This window comes from Antechinus flavipes, chromosome 1, assembly GCF_016432865.1.
Source record: "Antechinus flavipes isolate AdamAnt ecotype Samford, QLD, Australia chromosome 1, AdamAnt_v2, whole genome shotgun sequence".
NCBI lineage: Eukaryota > Metazoa > Chordata > Mammalia > Dasyuromorphia > Dasyuridae > Antechinus > Antechinus flavipes.
The window spans coordinates 680,898,537-680,925,017 of NC_067398.1; the positions used below are offsets into that span (position 1 = coordinate 680,898,537).

Here is a 26,481-nt window from a genome sequence, read left to right on the forward strand (position 1 = left end):
ATCAATGCTAAACTAGATTTAACCATTGTCTCCTCGATTCCACTTAGTACCTTGTTCCAAGTTCTGGCCCCATAACACTCTAATCCCTTCCTGACCTTCTCCTTGGGTGAGAGTCAAAGAAAAGTTGTAACCAGAGTTTCCAGAATGTTCTTTCACTGGCCATTGGCAGTAACATTAATTATGAAAGTTTAAGAATCCTTTAGTGGTACAGGAAGCATGAAATTTATCCAGTTCTTACTAAGAGTAAAAGCTAAATAAATATCCTCTCATGTTTCTTTCTCTAGGTAGTTTCTTTGACCATCAATTGGCTCCTAGCTTATATACCGGGAAATATCAAATCTCCTCAGAACTGCCTTTTATACATTCAGGAGTTAAAACCATATTTAAATAAAGACAAAGGAGAATGATTTTTTTTAATCTGAAAGAGTCAAGCTTAGCAAAAATATGACTGCAACAGTGAAACAGACATAAAAGAAAGAGGTTCAAATGTCCATCTGGATAAAGAGGAAGAAGAAAGATGTCTTTCAACTACTCAGCTTCAGGGTCAGTGAAGAAAAGACCAGTTACAAGTGCAAGCTTTTAATCCATTATCTTAGTAGCAATTTTCCTTCACCTTCTCTGGTTAATCTCCAATACCTATTGTTGTTACTTCCTCTTCAATTTCATTTTTTTTCTCTTTCTAAGGAGATAAGGAGAAAAAGAAAACTTCATTTCCTAAGGTAAAATATTTTGCCATCATTTACAATATTTGTCAAAGTCCACTTTCAGGTATCACTGTGACCTGCCTACCCAAGGCTTTAATTGGTCATCCCAATTATTAGCACCCTCTCCTTGAAATTATATTATTCTAAATCTACTTTATACTTCCTTACATGTACACGCATCTAACTTCCTCTGCTTTTTTCCCCAACAGAAAACAAGCAGGACAAGCATTATTTTGTTTTTATCCTGATAGCTCCAATGCTTAGTCTGTGCCTGAACAAAACAGAATTAATACATATTTGTTCAATCAAATTGAATTGTGTGTAATTACATAAATGGCAAGAAATAATAGGAGTGGGGCTGCTTCCTAGTGAAATACTAGTATCATAGGACTCCTTTGGCATTCTCCTTTTAGTTTTCTGTTAGAATGTAAAAGCTCCTGGAAGGCAGAGAGGGGAGGGAGGGAAGCAGGGAGAAAAGGAGGAAATATGGAAGGGACGGGAGGAGAGAGAGAGGGAGGAAGGAGAGGAGGGAGAGGGGAAGGAGAGTGGGAGGAAGAGAAGGAAGAAAGAGGGGAAGGAAGGAGACAAAGAGAGGAGGAAGGAAGGGAAGGAAGAAGGAAAGGGAGAGAGGTTAGGAGAAAGAAAGGGAGGGAAGGAAGGGAGGAAGGAGAGGGGAAGAGGGAGGATGGGGAGGGAGACAGGGTGGGAGAAAGAGAGGGAGAGAGGGAGGAAGAAAGGGAGGGAGAGAGGAAGGAGGGCAAGGAGACAGGGTGGGAGAAAAAGAGGGAGAGAGGAAGGGAGGGTGGGAGGAAGAGAGGGAAAGAGGAAAGAGGAAGGATGAAGGAAGGAGGGAAGGAAGTGTCCTACTGGGCACTAAAAAACTCTAGTTCATCTCTATGGGATAACTCTTCAGTAGACAAATGTCCAGTGGATCCCTCTTACCTTCTTAAAATCAAATGTAACCAGCTCTGGTATTTAAAACCCTTCCCAACCTGGCTCCAATCTTTTCCTGCCTCTGTAACCCCACCTCAGGAGCAATGTCCCATCTCCTGTCCTCCAGGCCTGAACGGTATTCCCTCCTCACCCTCACCTATTAGAATCCCTGCTTCCCTCCAAAGCTCAGTTCAAGAGCAATCTCCCATGTGAAACTTTTCAAGATCTCCCCAGGTGTCAGAAACCTCCCCCCCCAAAAAAATTAATTTCTATGTGTTTTGTATTCATTTACACATAGAAAGCTCGTTTTCCCCATAGAATGTAAACTCTCTTAGGATAACATGTTCATTATCACCAGCGTCTATCACTGGTCCCTGACACATAATGGGCCTTTAGTAAGTGATTGTTGATTGAATGACTTGTCAGTTGTGATGCCCACCGGAAGAAAGCATTTTTGGAGCACTCCTGTCTTTGGGATACAATGGAAATTTTCATATTTGCCGAGGCAGCAGTTGCTTTTACACTCTTCGTGGCTAGAGCAGGGCCTTCCTATCTTCTAGAAGAACACATGGATTAGATTATAGGAACCTTGCTCCCTCCTCTGTTCTTAAAATTCCCTCCTCTCCTCCCCTCCCCAAATAGCCCCCAAAGACTCAACACTGCAAGTGGCAGGGTGAAGAGTTGAGGCAGACCAATGGATTGCCCTTCTAAGCAGCTCTCCTAAGCTACAAGGTTCGGACTTACCTTTTTCGGAGTTATACACTTCATGAATATTGTCCTTGAGGCACAATATGACTGTTCTTCAGAATCAAAGGGAATGCAACAGTTGCTCGAGCACTCAGAGGGGTGATGGCATAAATGTAAAAAAGGCTAAAGGAATAGGTTGGTTAGGTGTTCATCTTTCCCCAACTTTGACTGTCCCAGTCAAATCAGGGTCCCCAAACAATTAAGCCCGAGCAAGGAAAATGATTTAGCTGTTCGGTATCTTTACCCAGAATTTCCACAACTCATTATAAAAGTCTCATCAGGTCAAAAAAAGAACCATTCACACAGATATAAAAAAGCTGAGACAGTAGCCCAACACACAGTATTTATGCCAAATATTCTTGCTGGGTCATTGCATTACACAAGTGAAGCAGGACACATAAACAAAAAGTCCAAATTGTCAATTAGCAAATCAATAAATCACTAGCAAGCATTTATCAACATCTATTAGTGGGCACTGAGCACTGTGATAAGCCACAGACATACAAAAGAACAACAAAAAACGGCAAAATCACAGTCCCTGACTTCAAGGAGATTATATTCTAAACATGAAAATAACTATATACATACAAGATAAAAAAACTGAAGGTGATCTCCAGGGAAACCACAAGAAGTTTCCAGGTAAAGAATATCACTCAATCCCACATCACCAGGGGTACCTAGCTGGTACAGTGGAGAGAGTATCCACCTGAAATCAGGAAGACCTGAATTCGAATCCAGTCTCAGATGTTTAACACTTACTAGCTGTTTGATCCTGGGCAAGTCACTTAACCCCAATCACCTCCAAAACATGTAATTAGGAAATATTTAACAAAATAAATTAAACACAACAGAACCCAGGTCATAGTAATATGTGGTTCTCTAAGGGGAGGAATGCTAAGTGTAATGACCCTGGTTTCTATCTGAATTTGACACCACTGTCTCACACAGTTTTAAGTGATATACAGTGTCAGTATGTGTCAGAAGCAGGACTTGAACCAAGTCTGCTTAAATCTACTACAGTCATGCTGTTTTTCCATTATGAATAATCAATCTTTTTTTGCATATGTATAACCTATATTGGATTGCTTACTGATCAGGTCAGATCAGATCAGATCATTCCTATAATCGCTTCTGCCTCAGGGAGAAAGAAAGTGAGGAAAGAAAGAAAGGATACAATTTGAAACTCAAAACTTCAAAAAAAAACCCACAAATATTTTAAATTGTTTTAGCATGTAATTGGGGAAAATGAAGTATTGTTTAAAATAATCAAGAATTTTTTTTAAAAAAAATTAGGAAACAGGAGAAGCAAGCTGGATTCCCCCTTTATCCTCCATCTTGCTTTCTAGGAGCAAGGCTTTTTAAACTTTTTCCACTCACAATATCTCTTCCCTGGAGAAATTTTTAGATGAACCCAGGTATACAGATATATAAAACAAGGCATACATATCAAACATTTACTGCTAATCAATCCTAATTTTGCAACCCCCACATTCAGTTAAAAGACCCCATATGGGGTACAAACCACAGTTTAAGCAGGAATGGGCTGATGCCCAAAGTTGGAGCCATCTCTCCTTCCCCATTACCTGCCAACTGTTGCCCTTCACCCAACCAGAGACAAAGCCACAACCTACCTTCTTCTTGGCCTTACACTGCATGAAAAGCGTCCTCCTGGTACAGCGTTTCACCATGTTACTGTCTGGGACACAGCACTCACTGAAACATTCTATGTGCATCTGGCAACTCTCCCCGATTCTCTGTAGAGACAAAGGAATATAGGTTCTGACTGGCTAGCACAGACTCTGATGTGGATGAATGAGCATCTTGGAGAATGGGACTGGGTAAGGAATGGATGGAGTTGTCTGTCATGCAAGGATCAGTGTTGCTAAGATCCCATCATCCGAATGTTTACTCTGTTTCCCCAGCATGGCCTATGTCATCCCAACATACTGCGGGGTAAGGGAGAGGGTGATTTTGGTCCGTGTTCATATGGGGCTCAGTATCTATAAAGTCAGCACTGACTCAGTCTCTCTGCTTTTATATTATCAGTGTGAGATACTGACAGGGTAAATTATTTTCTATAATATTATAGTATGTCTGAGGACCAGTCATTTTTCTACACCAAAATGTTACTGAAATGTAAGCTTTCTCATTATCCTTTTTTGACTTGGTCCACAGAGACCAAGTCATAAAAATCTCTTCCATAACTATTTAACTTAAAACCAATGTAAGGGATCCTATGAGACTGCAACTAATGATGTGGCTCGTTGGACAGCCTGCTCTAATGCAAATCATTATTTGGGGCCCCACTTAAAATAATTAAATTTTCTCTTTACCTCATAAACGGGGGCTCACATCATACCTAAATGGAGAATGTGGCTTGTCCAGAAGCCAAATAATCCTACTTTTGTACCTCTTTGATCTCTTGGGGGATTTAGAGCTAAAATCTTTTTTCCTACTGGTGGGGGAATCAATATTCCCTCCAAAGTCATCACTAGAAATGTAACTAATGATTGCCCTTTCTGTAGTTTCTGTGGAACAACTGACCATTGCATTTTGGGTAGTTAATGTTCTATAATTCCCTCCACTTCCTGTTTATCATTTCTAAAACACTGGGGAAGGCTCCATTATTGGGTTCATTCTCAGAATTAAATTTCCTGTAGACCACTGTAAATTTGCCATTTGTTTGCCTTTTTCCTGACCCAGAGGGGAATTATATGAATTAATTATTTTCTGAATTATGTTTTCATGTACCAAGTCCTTCAAGATTTCATCAATTTCCTTATCTCCTCCTTTAATTCTACATAGAGGGATATTAACAACTTTGGGAAGGACAGACAAGACTACCAGATCCTGTCAGACTTTCTTGACCAATAATTAAGTGCTAATTTCCAGAATCTAACAAAAAGCAAAGTTTTTATTTAATGCATCCATTCCTATGATTGCTTCTCCTGGAGTTGCAATACCATCTACTCTTCTTGGGCATATCTGTGATCTTTAACTTTCTGTATACTTCCCACCCTGGGGTTTTAGAGTCTCTGAACTCATTTATCCAAGACTGTTTTAGAGGTTTGTTTTGTTCTTTGGTGTCTGGCATTTGATTATTTGTGAACCAGTATCTAATAATTAAGATCCTTTTTTTTTTTTTTAGCTTTCCCAGCATTTCCCCCCAATCCCTCTCCCCCTAACACCTTCAGCTTCCTTTTGCCTCTTGTTTCCTCCCATTAGATTATAAGCTTCATGAAGCCAGGGACTAGCTAGTCTATTTTGTCTCTATTCCCAGTGTATGATACAATGCCTGAGTCATAGTAAATGACTATTTATAATAGAGTCAGCATGGTACAGTGAATAGAGTAAATAGAGGATGTATCGATCAGCCTAGAATCAGGAAGACCGATTTTCCTAAATTCAGATCTGGTCTCAGACACTAACTAGATGTGTGTCCCATGGTCAAATCACTTCTGTTTGCCTCAGTTTCCTCTTTTGTAAAATAAGCTAAAGAAGGAAATGGTAAACCACTGCAGTATTTTTGTCAAGAAAACCCTAAATGGGGTCACGAAGAGTTGGACATGGTTGAAATGACTGAACAATAGTTCCAGCATGTACTGGTCTCTATCTTTCTTATGCCAAATAAACAGTTCCCGAAAGAGGGAGTTGTGTCCCTCTCAGAACTTCACAAGGGGATCAGCAGACCCCTATGAAAAGATTAGATCCCTTTCCAGTAAATCTAAGATACTAGTTTCATCTTGCTTGATCTATACTCAAAGTCTTCAAAGAAGTAAGAATTTCTATTGTTTCTTTGATTAAGAGGGAAGATCAGGCTTTTTTTTCTCTCTCTCAATCTCTCTTAATTCTGACAATGATTTGCCACTAATAGATCTCTGCCTTAATATAAACTATTGTTTTTTATGACACCATTTGGAGTTTTCTTGGAAAAGATACTGGAGTGTTTGGACAATTCCTTCTCTGGCTCAGTTTACTAAGGAGGAAACTTAAGCAAATAGAGTTAAATGACTTGCCCAGTGTCATACAGATAGATAGTGAGTTTCTGAGGTCAGATTTGAACTCAGGAAGATGAGTTTTTTGGAGTCCAGACCCAGCATTCTATCCACTGTGCTGTCTAGTTGTCCTATTAAGTCAGAACTGCTCTCTAATAGGACCACATTCATTTCATGACCTATCTTATCTCTGGCTATAATTCTCAGGATTGCCTTGGTTCCTTTTGTTTTGATTCCAAAGGTCCATCAAGCCTTGTTTGGTTTCCTATTCTACAGAGAAAGAGCATATTTCATTTCTGAGCTAGCATCCTCTCTTGCTCTTAGAGCTATCACGAATCTACAATTTTGGGTCTTCCCAAGAAGGAATAAAATACAGTTAGATTACTATTCTAAAATGTTCTAGCCAATGTTGTCCTCTTATTTTCAATGCATTCTCTTAGTCCTTGAGTTTTTATATCCCGGGTCAAGTTCAGATATCCATTCCACTTGAATTTCCCAAGACTTCGCTCTGTATTCATTAATATAGGGAACAGGCTGTCGCCTCCTCCAAGTATGAAAAAAATTCAGTGCAGAAACTATCTTCCATTAATTCTCTACCTTTCATTACTGTGGTTTTAATGATTTAGACCAATCCTTAATTCTTACTAATCATTTTAAAATTTTGAACCTCAGTGTGATCTAATATAATGGACTCGATACCTGATTGATAGACTCATTAACAAAGTGACATCTGATTCTTTTTTCTTTTTCTTTCTTCATTTTTTTAAAACAAAATCTTCACAGATTTGGCCCAACTTAGTTCTACTAGAGGTGCTATTTTCTGATCTAGTAAATATTTATTCTTCATCCTTAAAAATACTACAGATTGATATAGAACATAAGACCCACCATGGATCATCCATATTCTAGTATTTCCCCCAGTCTATCCACTTTCTAATCTATTGTCTATTCAGAGCTGCCAAGGTGATATTCCTAAAGCAGAAATGGGACCATGCTACTCCCCTCCTCAAAAAGTTTCAATGGTTTTGCATTGCCTTTAGGATAAAACACAAACATATCAAGATCATCACAATCTGGCAAAAGTCTATCTTTCTAAGCTGGTTACACACATCACTCTACCCTTTAACCAACCTGTTCCTTACCCATGATACTGTATCTTTCCAATTCCTTTGTATGGGCTGTCCCTTAAACCTGGGATGCTCTTGTTCCTCACCTCTACCTCTTTCGCCCTCTTCCAGGTTCAGTTCAAGGGTCACCATCTACAAGAAGCCTTTTTCCCACTCCATCAATCGATAGTGATCCTCCTGAAAACTACCTCAAAGAATTCATCTCCCATTTCCTTCAAAGTATAACAAGCAGTTCCCATCTAATAGAAACCTATTAAACCCTCAAATCTTCTAGGGAATTCCGAGTAGTTTCTCCTTCTCAAACTTCAGATATCAAAACAGAATCAGATTTCCAGATCACATGAACAACAAAATGGAGGATTAGACCCCAAGATGTCTCAGATCTCTCTAAAACAGAAATGATGCACCAAACGTAAAGCTATTTTAGCTAACTTCTGGTCTAGGACCATCCACCAGTGGGAACTCAGGAGCCACAGTGTTAAGTAATAGGAGCATACTCTGATAGAAGATTTTTGTCACAGTTATGTGTTTGTAGCCATGGCTTGCTTCCCTGAAAAATGCCAAATCTGCTTTTGTGGGCACAGTGGGAGAATGAATGAGCTAGAAAGGGAGTATGGGTCCTATATTACCACGCATGTAGGGTAAGCCAAGATCACACATGAACTATACTATAGGGACTCATCCAGCATTCCCATTGCATTGACAGGGACCCATTGAAAAGAATTTTTACTTGAGAATCCTTGGCAATTTTAGCTTGATAGAGGGGAAAAAAATCAAAATTGTAAAAGTGTTCCAAAATTTTAAAAAATATTTTTTCCAAAAATTTAACATTCTGATCCACAACTACTCTGAAGGACTTATGATGAAAAATCCTATCCATATCTAGAGAAAGAACTGATTGTGTCTGAATACAGATTAAAGCATACTCCTCCTCCCCTTCTCCTTTCTCTTCCTCTCCATCTCTTTTTTACTTTATTTTCCTTGAGGATGATTTTTTTGGGGGAGAGGGCAGAGTTTTATGTTTTCTTTCACTTTTATGGAAATGTTTTGCATATCTTCACATATACTTTCTTAACGGGAGCTGGAAGTAGTGATAAGGAAGAAAATCTAGAACACAAAGTTTTAAAAACAAATATTAAAACCTGTTTTAAAGGCAGCTAGGTGGCGCAATTACCAGCTCCGAAGGCAGGAGGACCTGAGTTTAAATCTGCTCTCAGACACTTTAGCACTCCCTAAGCTGTGTGACCCTAGGTGAGTCACTTAACCCCAATTGCCTCAGCAAAAAACCAAAAAACCTGTTTTAAATGTAACTGAGCAAAATAAAAATATTTTTAAAAAATGTAATGTTTTAAAGTTTTCAATTTTTTTTTTAATTGAAGTTTTTTGGTGTGTTTTTCCTTTATCAATCAAAATAGTACCTGTTATGTGACTGTGATTAATTGAACATTTAAGAATTAATTTGTGGATTTACTGTACCTATTACTAAGTATGTAGACTAATATGAACGATGGTGATTTTGTCTAAAGCACTGATGTTTTGCAAAATAAATAAATCTACACAGAAACTTAGTTAAGGGAATGCCAGTTGGCTTGAGAAATAAAGATATTGAGGTTATGGAGTCTCAGAAGAAAGAGCAAAGGATATTTCCATTCTAATATATCCATTGTTCTTTCTGAGCATCCCATTTTGGGAGCTGGACCCACAGAAAGGAGAGGGAGGTTCCATACCAGGCATTTCCACTTCAGTTATGAACCCAAGAGAGAAATGGGGCAATTTTGGGATGGAAATAAATCCCTTAAAGGAATTCAGAAATAGTATAAGTCTCACCTTGTGATATTTCATGGAACCTTGGGACAATAAGAAGAAGATCAGTAGCAACTTCAAGATGCCCACCTTTGTGAATAGACCCAGCAACATCCCTGGGAGAAAATAAGTATTAGAGCTGGTTAGGTCACTTAATACATTTGTTTTTCTCCACTGTTAAACATTGGATAAATTTGTTTTTCAAATTTATATGAAATTTCCCTTTCACATCCTAAAATCCTTTTTCCCATGCATTTGCTGTATCCCACAAGATTCCTTCCAAGTCCTCAGAGTTTTCAAAATATGATTTTCCTTCATTTTGGATCATTTACTGGGCCTCTGATTAAATCAGTTCCAGATTCCCCTTTCATCTGACCTCTTGTTTTCTGGACTAAGAATGTAAGCTCTCTGAGGGCAGAGATTTTTTTGGGGGGGTATTTGTGTCTTCAGTGCCTGGCACAGGACAGATACTAAAAAATAATAAGCATTCAAGTTCCAGGCTCTATGCTAAATCTTGCAAACCCCAAGCCCTAAAGTGAAATCCCCTGCCCTTCAACAAATTTACATTCTAGAGAGAGGGGAGTGCTTGTACATATACAAGTCAGTATAAGTAACATGGAAAGGAAATTAGTGATTGAAAGAACAGGCTTAACAACTGGGGGCACTTGAGCTAAACTTTAAAAGCAAAAAGAAATTCTAAGAGTCAGAAAGGAAGAAGGAGGACATTCTAGTCATGGAAGACACTGGGCACAGGCCTGGAGAAGGTATGTATAAAGATGGGCAAATAAACCACTTAGCACATAAAGAGGAAGAATGGGTAATCAGCTTAAAAGTGTAGCTGGAGTCTGTGAACAGTCATATTTTATCCTAGAAGAATGAGGAAGCTACTGGAACTTTTCAAGCAGGAAAATAATAAGATCAGAATTACACATTAAGAATATCACTTTGGCTGTTGTGGAGGGATTTAATGAATTGAAGTGAACTGAATTATTCCTATATTTTGGGCTCTGTAACTCTCTACCCACCCTCTTTATTCATTCAAAGTAAATCTGTGTACCCACAAAGGAACTGGAGATGAAAATCAATCACAAACCATTCTCTCAACTGGGAGGCCACATGGGGTAGGGGCAGAGTAACTGGTACCTTCTGGGACATGGAAATTTCTCTTTCCTAATGCTTTTTGGTGCTTTCTGGAAACTTGTGGGCCATGAGTAACAAGAGAGAACACTAGATATTTTCTCTGATTCCCCAGGACCTCTTAGACCTTTCCAAAACCAAAATTATGTGCCAAAGATAAAGTAATTTCAGTCAACTCCATGGTCTAAGATAACCAGAATCCAAAAGAAGTCAGAAAGAGAAATCCTAATGTTTTTATTTATGAAATTCTTTTTCTTGATTAGAAATCCTAGTTGTATATGGATGCTCTGAAGTCACATACTTGTTGCTTTAAACAATAATAACAACAAATGCCATCTCAGTTTGGAAAGTTACAGACACTATTGGAGGAGACAGATTCTGAAATTAAGAATATTTGAAATGCCATTCAGGGCAGCAAAGTAGCAATGTAGTACACAGAGCACCAGGACTAAAATCAGAAAAAACTTAAATTCAAATCTAGCCTCAGACACTTACTAGCTGGATGACTTTGGGTAAGTCATTTAACCCTGTTTGTCTTCATTTCTTCATCTGTAAAATGATCTGGAGAAACAAGTGGCAAACTATTCCAGTATCTTTGCTACGAAAACCCCAAACAAGGTCATACAGAGTCGGACATGATTAAATAATTCAACACCACCAAAATGTCACACCCATGGAATAACCAATGTTAGAGGGCTTGTTGGATTCAGAAACTTAATTTACGGTTATTACAATCTGCTTGATGACTAACATCTTTTAACCTTTATTTTTTATTTTCATAATTGACATTTGCTATTTTTATTTTCCCCAGGTACATATAAAATAATTTTTTACATGTTTTTAACTTTGAGCTCCAGATTCTCTCCCTTTCTTCCCAGCTTCAACCCCCATTAAGAAGGCACATGTGAAGTTATGCAAAACATTTCCATAAAAGTTATGTTGTGAAAGAAAACATAGATCTCCTTCTTCTCCAATTTTTTTCAAGAAAAATAAAGTTAAAGAAAAAGAGTATTCTTCAATCTGCATTTAAACACAACTAGTTCTTTCTCTGCATGTGCATTTTTCATCAGTCATTCACAGACAGATCCAACCATTCTGGAGAGCAATGTGGAACTATGCTCAAAAAGTTATCAAACTGTGCATACCTTTTGATCCAGCAGTGTTTCTACTGGGCTTATATCCCAAGGAGATCTTAAAGGAGGGAAAGGGACCTGTATGTGCCAAAATGTTTGTGGCAACCCTGTTTGTAGTGGCTAGAAACTGGAAATTGAAGGGATGCCCATCAATTGGAGAATGGCTGGGTAAATTGTGGTATATGAATGTAATTGAATATTATTGTTCTATAAGAAATGATCAAGGGGATGATTTCAGAGAGACCTGGAGAGACTTACTGAGTAAAATGAGCAGAATCAGGAGATCATTATACATGGCAACAACAAGACTATACGATGATTAACTCTGATGGACGTGGCTCTCTTCAACAATGAAATGATTCAAACCAGTTCCAATTGTTCAGTGATGGAAAGAGCCATCTACACCCAAAGAGAGGACCATGAGAGCTGAGTGTGGACCACAACATAGCATTTTCACTCTTCTGTTGTTGTTTGCTTGCATTTTGTTTTCTTTCTCAGTTTTTTTCTTGTTCCGATTTTTCTTGTGCAGCAAGATAACTGTATATATATATATATATATATACATATATTGGATTTAACATGTATTTTTAACACATTTAACATGTATTAGACTACCTGCCATCTAGGGGAGAGGAGGGTGGGGGGAAGGAGGGGATAGTTTGGAACAGAAGGCTTTGCAAGGGTCAATGTTGAAAAATTACCCATGCATATGTTTTGTAAATAAAAAGCTTTAATTAAAAAACAAAGTCATTCATAGTTGATCATCCTACAACATTGCTATGGCTTTGTACACAGTACATTTCACTTTGCTTGAGTTCATAGAAGACTTTTTGGGTTTTTCTGAGAACATCCTGCTTATCATTTCCTGCAGAACTATAATATTCCATCATAATCACATACCACAGTTTATTCAGCCATTCCCTGATTGATGGGCATCCACTCAATTTCCAATTCTTTGCCTTGAGAGGAGAACTGCTATAAATACTTTTGTACATATAAGTCCTTTTCCTTTTAAAAAAAAATCTCGTCAAGAATTCACATTCAGTAGTGGTATTGTTTAGTCAAAGGATATTCATGATTTCATAGTCTTTTGGACATAGTTCATATCTTTTGATCATTTATCAATTAGAGAATGACATCTAATATCTTAACATAGATAATATAATAATATATTATGTTACATATATAATATAATAATAATATCTTAACATATCTTTATATCAGAATATAAAATAGTTTTTGCATCTCACATTTTGCCTCTGCACAACACTATCTAACCAACCACTCCTGGAATTGTGTCTCTTAGTAAAATGGGAAGGTTTAAGCTGGTTGCTCTCTTGTTGGTGACCATACCCTCCAAAGGCACTATTGTCTTTGGTATAGTTGCCCCTTGTCCACTCCCTTCCATATTTCCATCTTACCCTAAGTGAGTTCATCTCATTCACATTCACAGTTAGGATTGTTAATTGTGTATTTTTCTCCTTTGTGTCCTCAATATTTTTTCTTCTCTGTGACTTCCCCTTCACAAAGAACACACACACACACACACACACACACACACACACACACTCAGGCACATACCTAAGAATGTATTCAATTCTCCTTTGTCTGTTTCAGATAAGAGTGAAGTATATGTGATACCCGCTTCCCCCACTCCTTTCCTAATCTTAAGCAAGCAAGCATTCTGAATAGAAAGTAGCCAGACAACCAATAAAACTGGGAGAACCATCACATTTGTCAGAGGCCCAACGAGTAACCAGAGCTGGTGGCAGCTTAGCCAACTCCCAGGAGGAGTCACAGAAGCCAAATGACCTGTGTGACATGGCCAGCAACAGACTGACCCATCAGCCGAGACATCGCATCCTGCAAAGATCCAGCCCGGTGAGTAAGGCTTTTGTTGAGAAGGTATTACAAGAATATCACAAAATATGTAGCCAAGACAACTCGTTTCCTTAATACTGCAGGGCCCTGAGGTGCCTTTTCTTCTCATGGTGTCCTCATGTGACTCCCTTGGATACTCTCTCTGGGGCAAGTCAATCAGCTAGGTTACTTTGTACTGTTTCTCTCTACCCCAAAACTCAACTGAACTCCTCAGGGCTGGTTTTCTCTCCACTCTGAAAATGGACTCCTAAAGTTAGTCATCTCTTTATTTCCCATCTGGCTACATTGCTCTCAACTTTGCCATCATACCCCAATACCAGATACTTTCCCCCCACCTCTCTTTTTAGCTTTCTTTTGTGTGTTGTTATTCCACCATTAGATTATAAATTCCTTAAGGGCAGGAGCTTTCTTTCTTTTTTGTATCACCAAAGGTTTGGTTTTTGTTGTTGTTTGTCCTTCATTTTCTTTTTATTATTATTATTAAAGCTTTATATTTTCAAAACATATGCATAGATAATTTTCAGCATTCAACTCTTGCAAAACCTCATGTTCCCCAAATTTTCCCATTCCTCCCCCTTCACCTCTCCTAGACAGCAAGTAATCCAATATATATTAAACACATGCAATTAATTCTTCTTAACATATTCTCACAATCATCATGCTGCACAAGAAAAATCAAATCAAAATGTCCTTCATTTTCTTTTTTTTTTAATTTTTTCATAATTATAACTTTTTATTGACAGAACCCATGCCTGGGTAATTTTTTACAACATTATCCCTTGCACTCACTTCTGTTCCGACTTTTCCCCTTCCTCCTTCCACCCCCTCCCTCAGATGGCAAGCAGTCCTATACATGTTAAATACAGCACAGTATATCCTAAATACAATATATGTGTGCAGAATTGTCCTTCATTTTCGAAGAGAATCATGGCATCAAAGAGATGATGTCCTGATTTGCAAATGAATTGGATTTAAGTGATGGAGGGCTATGCAAGATCACCTGCCTCACTTTCCCCTCCAGAGCAATCTGATATAAATCAGGACTGGAAATGGTCCTGGATGCAATGGGAGACTTTTGCCTTTTTAAGCTAAGATCTTCAAGAAGTCTCAATATGACCGAGATTGTACCCATTCAGTGATTAAGGCTAGGTAGCAAATGATGCAAAGAATCTCCTCTTTCACCTAGTTAAAAAAAAAAAAAGAAAAAGAAAAACACCACGTAAATTTTACAAATCTGGAAGGAGAAGACTCTCAGGATTTCTGGCCAAAGCAGAAATGATTGCTATTTACATTAGTCTCAGTAGGTACCATTATCTATAGAATGGGGAGAAGAGAAAAATCTCCTCCTTGTCTGCTAAGCACAAAAGAAGTAAAGGCAAAAGAAGAAAAATCAATTTCTTTTCAAGAGCTGAGTCCATCCCCTGTAACTGACTATTTTCTCTACTTCCAGAGAAAACATACCTGGCTCTTTAGATAGCCTGAAAGAAAGGAGATTGAAACTTTGCAAATGTCATTCCTTTCCCCCTTCCACCATGATACTGAGGGCATGGACATAGGCTAGTGAATACTATCTCTCTCAGCAAAGAGATTGAGGAAGTCGGGCAGGTCAGCATTGGCCATGTTCTGACCAGTAATGGGGGAGAAGCCCTAAAGTGAATAACAGAAGACATGAAAAAAAATATAAGCTAAAACACCAGAATTGTCAAAGAGAAAACACTCAGTAAAAGCCCAGAGCACAAGTAAATACATCAAAGGAGAAGATTCTAAAATCAAATTCTAGGTAAATACCAAGTTTTCAAAAAGAATATCAAGTTTTCTTAATAAATACTATAAGAAAAAGGAAAGCAAGCCAATACTTGATAACATACAATCCTAGGGACTCTCAAACTAATTAGAATAACAATACGAAATCCTAGAATTGTTTAAAGGAGAGATGAAATCCCTAAAAAAGACATTAGAGCAGCTAGGTGACACAGTGGATAGAGTACTAGAGGGCTCTGAAGTCAGAAAGTCTCATTTTCCTAAACTCAATTCAGCCCAGGCACAGCTATGTGGCCCTGGGCAAGTAACTTAACCCTGTTTGCCTCAGTTTCCTCATCTGTAAAATAAGATGAAAAAAGAAATACCAAACTGCTCCAGTGTCTTTGCCAAGAAAACTCCAAGTGGGGTCACAAAAAGTTGGACATGGTTGAAATGATTGAACAACAAGCAACAATAAAAATTAAAAATTAGGAAAAACATAGGTCACAACCTAGAGTTCCCAATTCAAATTTGAACACTCAATTAGGAGCTTAGAAAAATGTGAATTCACAACAGAAAATTTCTCTAAAGAGATGAGATGAATAGATTTGGGAAACAAAAAACAGAGGAAATTTTGGTGAAAAAAAAAACCAAACAAAATAAAACAAACAGCAACAATGTCAAAAGAAAATATGAACTTTATACAAGCCAAAAGAATTGACCTCAAAGACAGGATACATAGAAACAAATTGAGGATCATAGGTTTCCCAGAAGAACATGGCAAATATACAAATTTGAACACTTTAATGCAGTAAATAATACATGAAAATTTCCCAGAACTTCAAATACAGAAAATAAAGCACTACTCAAAATAATCCAGAGATTACCTTAATGAAAAAACCTGAAGACTCTAAGACTCATAGTGTAGATTTTAATTTGAATGACAAAATAAATTTTGGTCAGGTGAAAAGACATAAAAGAGAAGAAATTCGCATGACACAAGATTATTCCATGCCCTTTTGAAACCATAAAAGAGAACGGAATAGTATAGTCTGAAAAGCCAATGCTTAAGGTACTACCCAAAATAATATATCCTGCAAACGTGAGTCTAATAATCATACAAAATAATAAAAGAGAAACAACTGAAGTATTCCTGAAAAAACAAACAAAAAGATATGAGCAGAATATTCAACTTGCAAATACCCCAAATCATGGATGTATACACACACACACACACACACACACACACACACACACGAAAAATAAATATAAGTAGCATCCTAAGCATAGAAAACAACCTGCAGGAATGTGCTGGAGCCAGCTTAGACTAGAGATAATTATTGAATTTGGGGTGTGAACATTTATACCTGTGAAATTGCAAATGCTATAAATAAGGATTAGATATATTATTATGTTGATAATCTAGATTTAAGAAAGTGATTGGGAAAATGTTACTAAAGCAATTTTAAATTACAAATATTGAACAGGACATTCCCTTACTCCCTCCAGAGAGCCAATCATTAAATGGTTAGCAGTGTACTCCTAGCTTGACAGGCTAGCATAAAAGCACAGAAATGGGAATGTGAGCAGCATATAGGAAAAATGTGAAGCCCAATTTTACTGGTGTATAGAATATAGGAAAGAGGAAGAAGGGGGAAAAGAAGGAAGGAAGGAAGGAGAGAAGGAGAAAGGGAGGGAGGAAGGAAAGGAGGAAGGAAAGGAGGGAGGGAGGGAGGGAGGGAGGGAGGGAGGGAGGGAGGGAGGGAGGGAGGGAGGAAGGAAAGGAGGGAGGGAGGGAGGAAGGAAGGAGAAGAAAGGAAAAGTGAAGTAAACAAGATTCTTCAAACTCTTTCTTGAGGCCAAGCTGGGTTGGCATTAGAATTGCTCAGTCTCTTTTGTTTTGGATGTTCCTTCCATGGATTTTGCTGTAGTTGTGTACTGCTATCTATGTACCCTTTTCCTGGTTCTGTTTACTTTATCCTACATCAGTTTCCATAAGTCTTCCCACACTTCTTTGTATAGACCATTTCTTACAGCTCAATAATATTCCATTACATTCACATACCACAATTTTTAGCTGTTCATCAATCACTGAACATTGATCTCAGAGCCTTTGAATTTTGAGCCTGAAGTCTAACTCTGTCATGATAACTGGCATTTATACCAGACTTTAAAGTTTATAAAGCACTTTCTATAAGTTATCTCATTTGGTCCTCACAACTATGCTGGGAGGTAGGTGCTACTATTATCCCCATTTTACAGATGAGAAAAATGACACCAAGGGAAGCTAAGTGATTTGCCCAGCATCACACATACTGTGTGTCTGAAGTCAAATAAGGATATCCAGTCCGGCACTCTATATATTGTACTATCAAGTACTATCAAAAAAAGTTCGTCCCCTGAAAAAGGAACTTCTTTGAGTAGATGGGGGTAAGGGATAGAGAGAGAGAGACATCTTGAGCAAGGGCTCTTTTCAGCCTTTCAATATCATGCCTTGGAAGCAGATGCCAGAAGGATGAGCAGCTTGGAGGACGTCGATGTACACGCAAACAAGCAGATCAGAAGCTGGAACCTCAGACCTTGGCTCTGGTTTCTGCTGGCATGTGTGGTGGATGCACCAGCTGAGAGACGTGGACAGAGTCTGCCATAAGTGAATATGGTCATAATAGGCAGGGAGAGAGAGCTGACTGCCTGTAGAGGAGGAAGGAGAGAGGAATGTGTGGAGCCAGAAGAAGCTATTTCTTGAGAAAGTTAGATTTGTAAAGGTGTAACCTGCACCTGTGATATGCCTGAACTTGTACCCTTGCCATACTTGGTTATCTTTTCTGGAAGTGCTGTGGAGGTGGAGGGTGGGGACATGATCATTTAGGGACATAGAAGTATGTATTGAATTCCTAGGGATCATACTCCTAGAATAGGCAGAGCACCATACAAGAGTAAGAGGCAACATGGACGGAGGAGAAGATGATCTGGACCCTGGTACTCTAAAGGGGTTTTTGCCCACACTTTTCTTAGCCCCTGCTAAAGACTTCTAACCTGCCCATTTAGCATACGTGGACCAGAGCACAGCTACAGAGTTTTCTACCCGTTGTTTGAGCAAAAACAGTGAGCTTTAAAAAAATGATATTTTATTCCCCCCTCCAATTACATGTAAAAATAATTTTAAAATAATATTTTTAAAAAGATTTTGAGTTCCAAATTCTATCCCTCCTTCTTCTCTCCTCTCCTTGAGATGGTAAGCAATGTGATATAGATTATACATGTGCAATCATGTAAAGCATGTCTATATTAGTCATTTTGTGCAAGAAGGAGAAAGAAAGAAAAAGAGGAAAGAGAAAGAAAGAAAAAGAAAAAAGAGAAAGAAAAAGAAATAAGGAAAAAGAAAGAAGGAAAGAAAAGAAGGAAGGAAGAAAGAAAAAAGGAAAGGAAGAGGGAAGAAGGAAGGAAAAAAAGAAGAAAGGAAAGAAGGAGAGAGAGAGGGAAGAAGAAAGGAAGGAAGGGAAAAATAGTATGCTTCAATCTATATTCAGGCATCAGTTCTTTGGCTATGAATAGCATTTTTTATCATGAGTCCTGTGGGACTGTCTTGGATAATTGTATTGCTAAGAATAATCAAGCCATTGTTCTTCATTGTACAATATTGGTGTTACTGTGTATAGCATTCTCCTGATGCTGTTCACTTCACTTTGGATCAGTTTTTCCAGGTTTTTCTGAAATCATCCTACTTATTTCTTATACCACAATAATATTCCATTACAATTATATACCACAACTTGTTTAGTCATTCCCCAATTGATGAGCGTCTCCTCAGTGTCCATTATTAGATGCCACAAAAAGAGCTGTTTTAAATATTTTTGTACAAATCCTTCCCTTTTCCTCCCTTTTTTATCTCTTTGGGATACAGACCTAACAGTGGTATTGTTGAATCAAAGGATATGCACAGTATACAGCCCCTTAGGTAGAGTTCCAAACTGAAGAGCAGTGGACTTTTGAAAATCAGACTCCTGGGTCAACAGATATCATAATCCCTATCTGCAGTGAACGGGGCAAACATATCGGACTGGTCATTACCAAAGCTCATGGCCCAGGCTTTTAACTATAGTGACTGAAGCAATGGTAAACAAATGCTTCAGAAGTGATCTGAGAGAGGAAACAGGAGCAAGAATGAGAGAAGCTCCTGAATGCAAGAGACAACAATTAACATGAAGCTCCACAGACTTGTGTACCAAAAGTAGAAATACCAACTTCATTCCACATCCCTGTTTAAATCCTAAAATCCAAACCTGGAGTCACATACACATTCATATTCTCTCTCTCTTCCTTCCCTCCCTCCCTCCCCCCCCCCCCTTCCTCTCACTCTTTTCAGTTACTTCCTCTTAATAATCTGCAAATACTTCAGTACTTTTTCCTAGGCCCCCAGGAACAGGAAGGTACTAAGAGAAGTTGCAGGAGATGACTAAGCAGGGGGTTTGATGTAGGGAACACTTAGTTTTCCTTGTATTTTCACTATACCTAATAAACTATGTGGCCACATTTAATGTTGATTGTTTTAATCTTATGAATGTGAAGGGTTGTAACCAAAGTTGGAAGCCTAGAAATTAGTTAGGGCTTTGGAACTATAGATTCCCTACTTTAAACAAAAATTGAATCATAATTCTTTGTGATCCTTTTGCCTAAAGTCAGAATTCAACCAATAACAGTTTTTAACTTAAAAATTAGAATTGGGCAAAGAGAAGCTAAGGACTGACTTCATGAGATCAAGAAATGATAAAACAAATTGAAAGGAGGAGGAAATAGAAGTAAAAGTTACTGGAAAAATAGCAGATCTGGAAAATAGGTAATTTAAGAATTATGGACTACCTGAAAGTAATGATAAAAAACCCCTAGACATCATCTTCAAGAAATTATCAAAGAGAACTGAGCTGATATTATAGAATCAGAGAGTCAAAGAGAAACTGAAAGAATCCACCCTATCACCTCCGGAAAGAGATCCTAAAAGGAAACCTCCCAGGAATATTATAGCCAAATTCCAGAGCACCCAGGTCAAGGAAAAAACACTGTAAGTGGTCAGAAAAAAATAATTCAAATATGGTGGAATCACAGTCAGGATAACACAAGATTTAGCAGTTTTGACATTAAAGAATCAAAGGGTTTGGAATATGATGAATTAGGATTACAACCAAGAATCTGTACCCCACAAAACTCAGAGTAACTTCAAGAGGAAAAAAAATGAATATTTAAGGAAAAAGAGGATTTTCAAACATTCCTGATGAAAAAAATAGAGCTGAATAGAAAATTTTACTTTCAAATACAAGACTTAAAAGAAGCATAAAGAGTTAAACAGGAAAGAGAACTCATAAGGGATACAATAAGGTTAAATTGTTTACACTCCTACATGGGAAGATATTTGTAACTCATACGAATTTTATCATTGTTAGGATAGTTAGAAGAAGTATACATAGGTATCTAAAAAAATAACATTAATGAGTAAGAAAGAGGAATGCACAGAGACAAGGGGGAAGGGAGAGATAGAATAAACTAAATTATTTCACATAAAAAAAAGGCACAAAAAAGTTTTTTATAGTGGAAAGGAAGATGAGGAAATGAGGGGCAGTACTTGAACCTTACTTGCAATGGAATTGACTAAAAGAGGGAATAACATACATGCCCAGTCGGGTATAGAAATCTATCTTATTCCATTTTACCATCTTACCTTACAGGAAAATAAGAGGGGAATGGGATAAGAGAAGGAGTGGGGGACAGATAAAGGGAAGGCAGATTGGGGGAAACAATAGTCAGTAATAAAATATTTTTATGGATGGATAGGATGAAAAACACTTTTATAGATGGATAGGGTGAAAGGAGAGAAAGAGATAAGGATAAATAAGGGAAGAGAAAAAATAGAATGGAGGGAAATGCACAGTAAAAAATTATAACAAATTTCTCTGATAAAGGCCTCATTTCTTAAATATATAGAAAACTGAATCAAATTTATAGGCATACAGGTCATTCCCCAAAAGACAAATGGTAAAAGGATATGAACAGGCAACTTTCAGGTAAAGTAATAAAAACAGATCTATAATCAAATTTAAAAAATGTTCTAAATCACTATTGATTAGAGAAATGCAAATTAAAACAATTCTGAAGTTAGCAGAACTAGGAGAATATAGTACACAATACCAGCAGCATTGATCAATGATCAAGTTTGATAAACTTAGCTTTTCTCAGAGATACAATGATCCAAGATAATTCCAAAAGACTCATAATGGAAAATTATATCCACATCCAGAGAAAGAACCATGAAATCTGAATGCAGATTGAAGCATGCTATTTTCACCTTTTTTGCTTTTTCTTTCTCATGGTTTTTCCCTTTTGTTCTGATTCCTCTTTCACAATATGACTAACGTGGAAATATGTTTAATATAATGATTGTACGTGTATAACCTATATCAGATTGCTTGTTTTCTTGGGGAAGGGAGAGAGGGAGAAGAAGAAAAACTGGAACTCAAAATGTTATAAAAGTGAATGCTGAAAACTATATATGCAATTGGAAAAAATAAAATACTTATTAGATTGGAGAATAAAGTTAAAGACCAAAAAAGGGGGGGAAATGAGAAGGAATTCAGTATGTAAAGCTCATCTCAGCAAAGGTATGGAGGTGAGGATGAAGCCTAGGAGATATTTGGAACATAAAATACATATAAAGTGAATAAGATAAAGTATAGAAAGACAGGTTGCAGTTTGTGTCTTGTCTTGAATGGTAGGCAAAAGATCCTAACATTATAGATATAGAGCTCAATGAGGCCATTGAGGTCAACCTCCTCATTTCTGTCTGTCAGTCCCCCATCCCTTTTTTTCTCCCCTTCCCCTTTTACTTTCTTATAGAGTAAAATAGATTTCTATACCCAACTGAGTGTGTATTTTATTTCCTCTTTCAGCCAGCTCCATTGTGAATAAGGTTCAAGTACTGGCTCCCACTTACTCCCCTATGTTCCTCTCCATTGTGAAAACTCTTTCCTGTCTTTTTTATGTGAGATAATTTACTCTATTCTACTTCTCTCTTCTTTCAGTGCATTACCAATGAAGATGAGGCAGATAGAAATTAAGTGCCTAAAGTCACACAACTAATATCTGTGACAATATCTGATTTAACTCTAAATCCAATGCCCTAAATTTAAGAGGCAATAGAGAGTCAATGAAGATTTGTGAGAATATAACACACATGATTGGATCTAGAAATAAGAAATGTTATTCTAGGAATAGCATGGAGGATCGATTGGAGGGGAGCAAGTGAAGAAGTACAAAGATTTGTTAAGAGGATCTCACCATGCCCTAGGTAGGAGGCAAGAGACCCTGTCTTAGGATGTTGTTGACAGGAGGTAGAGAAAGAAAGGAATGGAACTGAGAAATGTGACCAAGATGGAACTGACAGGAATCAGATGGATAGACTGGACTCAAGCTGGAAAAGAGAACCAAGGATAACTTGAAAGCCTTGAGCATGGGAGATAGTGATCAGTGCTGCCACAGACAGAAATCATGGAGTCAGTTGGGAGAGGAAGCTTTGGAGAACAGATCCAAGAAAGAGCTGTGGAATGTTGAGTTGACAGTGCCAGTGGTACTTCTGGGTAGGGATAGCCAGCAAGACATGTGAGCCTGGGCACCAGAAGGTGGAATCAGGACTGGAGACAGAAGTGTGGGAATTCTGGGCATGGTGGTGGCAATGGAAACTACAGGAAGGCCCAACAAGTATCAGAACAGAAAGGAAAAAGAGGGCCAAGAGCTCATTCTTGGGAAACATTGACTTTATGGGGTCAAGAAGAGGACAAGGAACCCCACAAACGAGGTGGAAAAATGGAACAGTTCAAGAAGAAGAGGATAAGAGAGAACAACTAGCCTCTGCACAACATTCTACATGCATTAAATCATTTGGTCCTCACAATAATCCTAGAGGAAAGGGGCTATAAGGAAACTGAAGACTAGCCCTCTAGCTGCTTTCTCTCCTCTTCTTCCTCTTCCTTCTTCTCTTACTCTCTCTCTCTCCCTCTCTCTTTCTCCTTTCCTTCCAACTCTCCCTGTCCTTTCTTCCCTTTTCCTCCCCCCTCCTTTCCTCAATCTCTCTCTCTATCCCTCCTTCATTCCTTTTCTCTCCCTTCCTCTCTTTCCTTCCCTCTCTGTCTCTTCCTTTCTTCCCTTCCTTCTCTCCCTCCCCCTTTCCATCTCACCATTCCTTCTCTCCTCCCTCCCATCATTCCTTTCACTTTCCTCTCTCACCTGTCACTGAGAACAAAACTCTAGTTTGCTCTCTCAAGAACCACACCATCAAAGACTCAAAGAATTCTCCATATCAGTAGCTGGGGCAGAATCTTTTCCAGGACCCATAGGATCCTTTTGGCTTCTTTAATCAAACAGAAAGCTCTCTGGGGGAAATTGTACTTAGGGGTCCAGTGTGATCACCCTCCCTCTCTGCCTCACTGCTTGGCAACTGTGACTTAAGCAGTGCACTTTGGAAGATGGAAGGGGAGCTGGCTCAGTGGTAGGGGTCAGAGACCCTTTAGTGATCAAGGATGTCTGGCAGTAGCAGAGCAGGGATGGAATTGTATGACTCAAGGCTCAGGAGAGATTTCCTGGAGTTCCAATCTTTTAATAAGGATTTATGCTTTTGTTTGTTTGTTTGATGGTAATTGTAGTAATAGGAATAACAGAACCCAATAAGGGAAGACAAAGAGGGAGAGAAAGAAAGAAGAGATACAGAGACACCAGAAAAAGAGAAGAGAGGGAAAGAGAAAGGAAGAGGAATGGAATGTAATCTCCTTTTGAAAGTAAAGATTGTTTATTCTTTGTTTTTGTGTCCCCACTGCTTCGAACAGAGCCTGAAATCTCCTTAATAAAGATTTATTTATAGGGAAGAAGAAAGAGGAGGGAGGAAGCAGAGAAAGGAAAAGGGGAGGGAAAGGAGGAAGGCTCAAGAGAGAAGGGAAAAAAGTTGGGGGCAGGAGTAAAGAGAGGGAGGAGAGAGGTTATAATTAAATTAAGACTTGCAATGCTGAGGAAATCCAAGAGATCTGGAAAGACCTTTATGAAATAATGCAAAATGGGAAAAAGCAAAAGCAGAGGAATAGATGGGCTAATTATAACCAGAAGAAAAATTTAATGGGAACTTAGAAGGAAGCACAGAAATTGTGCCATGATACTTTATGCACTGAAAATGATTGATTTGAACATAAGGAGATACTAAGGCGAATTTAGCTATTTGTACTGATGGTCAATGAGGTTTTAATAAAATATTTTTAAAATTTTGTAAGCAAGAGAGATTAAGAGGCAAAAGCAAAGGAGGAATATGTATAAAAGGGAAAGGAAGGAAAGAAGAAAAAAGAAGAGGGAGAGAAAGAGATTGAGAGAGATGGAGAATAAGAAGATTTTGAGGAAGGATAGAAAATGGAGAAGAAAGCAGAGAAAGAAAGTGAAAAAAAGAAAAGAAAAATCTGTCTTCGAACTCTCCATGTGCCCTGGGAATCTCATGAAATCTGCCACAGGAACTGAAAGCATATTATCATCCTTGTCTTCCAGTGGAAATATCTATGTGATAAGTTGTATTTCATGAATTTAGCCACTTTGATACTCTTTATTCCATCTCCAAGCTTTGTGTTCCCTCACTCCTTCCTCTTCCCACTCATCTCTTTGAAATACTAGTTTCTTTCCAAGCTTAATTATCATTTTATATAGGCTTTTCAGATCTCCCCCACCTGCTGGTGCCTCCTTGCCAAAATTACTTTATATCTACTTGTACATATCTACATGTGTACACTTGTTGTCCTCTCCTACCAAAAAAATAAACTCCCTGAGGAGCCCTCCCGAGAGGGCAGGAATCATTTCACTTTTGCCTTAGCACCCGGTATACAGTAGGTGCTTTATAAATGCTTCCTTGCCTGCTTGATAATAGAATGACAGCCAAAATAATAAACGAACATAGTGATGTCCCCCCCAAATTTAAGCTCCAGGAGGGCAGAGGTCATATCCCCAGAAACCTTATTTACCCATACTAAGCTTTGTTATTGCTGCACTAGGTCTCTGGAGGAACTGTGTAACTATGTTTTGGGTTGGACAGCTAACCCCCCACAATGGCCCTGTGACTGTAAGTAATCGGGATCTTGTCTATTTTACAGACAAGGAAACAGAGGCATATATCAGAACTGTGACCAGCGAGAGATCTTAGCAGATAGAGACCTTGGAGGCCATCAAAGTGACCTCCAGAAGATACACTGATAAAACTGAGACACAAAGGCACCGGCTGGGACTCACCCAGGGAACAGAAGGCACCGCTGGGTGCCCGCCTTTGCGTCCCAGGGGGCAGCCTTCCGAGCTCTTCAGGGATCCTTCTCATGGCCCACTGGCCTTTTCTCACCAGCCTGTCCCTCTCTCTTGCTTAGTTTCCCTTCTCAGCTCTCAAGTGTGAGGAGGGGGATAGCTCCGGGCCTGAGGAACCTCTGCGGGGGTTTTCTGTCCCTCCTTTAAATTCCAGGGCAGAGGAGCCCTCCGGCGGTGTCACCCCTGCCCTGATGCTGCTCCCGACCCCAGGCCACCGCTCTCAGCCGCAGGACCTAAGGAGGCGGCGGCCAGTTAACAGTTTGTTCTGTCCTGCTGCTAACGGCTTGTGTCTCCCTCCCCATCCCGTCCCCACAGTCACGGAAGTTCCCTCGCCGTGTCCCCAAGTCAGCGCACGCAGCGGGGGGTGCAGCTGGGGACGCAAGAAGGCTCCCGTCTCTGACCTGCCATAGCGGGGGGAGGGGGGGAAGCCCCCGGAGAGGGGACGGGAGCGGGAACACCCGCGGTAGGAATGGGCACAGACGCCCTCCCTTTGGATCCCCGCCCCTAGGGCCGCCCCGCCACGGGCTCCGCAGGATCCTTCCCGGAGGTTTCAGGGCGCCCGGCTTGGTCAGCCTCGAGTCTAGATGCTTCTAAAGTAAAAGGGGAGAGAGCGTGAGACTTGCGCACCGGCCCCCATTCTGCTGTCTGTCCCCGATGCCAAAGGCGCCTTACCTGCTGTACTTAACACCGGGAAGCCCGCGCGTCTCGGAGGGAGCCAGCCCCGTCTCTCCCCGGACTCCCAACTGCAGAGCGCGGAGGGCGGCCAGGGGTGGGGGGCGGGGACCACAGAGGGAGGCGACCTGGCTGTAGGGCGGCGGCTGGCCGGGAGGGGGCGTGGCTGCCACCAGCATCTCCGTTCCCCCATCCCCGCCCCGGGGGGCGGGGGGGAGGTGGCCGGGGCACTTTGGGACTGGAC

The 26,481-nt window shown here is 39.3% G+C and overlaps 1 protein-coding gene across 9 annotated transcripts; it reads right to left on the bottom strand.

Annotated features, from left to right (window-relative positions):
- Window positions 1–399: 399 nt before the first annotated feature.
- Window positions 400–26,445, bottom strand: LRCOL1 (leucine rich colipase like 1). Of its 9 annotated transcripts, XM_051972568.1 has the most exons (7): window positions 26,238–26,315; window positions 10,942–11,007; window positions 9,334–9,425; window positions 4,016–4,138; window positions 2,382–2,507; window positions 2,077–2,193; window positions 400–679 (listed from the first exon to the last, which is right to left on the bottom strand). In XM_051972568.1, the coding sequence occupies exons 3-7, from the start codon at window positions 9,421–9,423 to the stop codon at window positions 623–625; spliced, it is 513 nt and encodes a 170-aa protein (XP_051828528.1). In that variant the 5' UTR covers window positions 9,424–9,425; window positions 10,942–11,007; window positions 26,238–26,315; the 3' UTR covers window positions 400–622. The 9 variants fall into 9 exon arrangements, with proteins under 9 accessions (XP_051828528.1, XP_051828522.1, XP_051828521.1 ...); XM_051972562.1 differs by lacking the exon at window positions 10,942–11,007 and having other exon boundaries at window positions 2,077–2,190; window positions 26,238–26,445; XM_051972561.1 differs by lacking the exon at window positions 10,942–11,007 and having other exon boundaries at window positions 26,238–26,445.
- Window positions 26,446–26,481: the final 36 nt, after the last annotated feature.

Coding starts and splice junctions, on each gene's coding strand:
- LRCOL1 (XM_051972561.1), bottom strand. CDS start 26,430: ATGGGGGAACGGAGATGCTGGTGGCAGCCACGCCCCCTCCCGGCCAGC. Junction 9,426..26,237: donor CCCGGTGTTAAGTACAGCAG/GTAAGGCGCCTT, acceptor ATTTTCTCCCAG/GGATGTTGCTGGGTCTATTC. Junction 680..2,076: donor TCCAAAAATGCTTTCTTCCG/GTGGGCATCACA, acceptor TTATCTCCTTAG/AAAGAGAAAAAAAATGAAAT.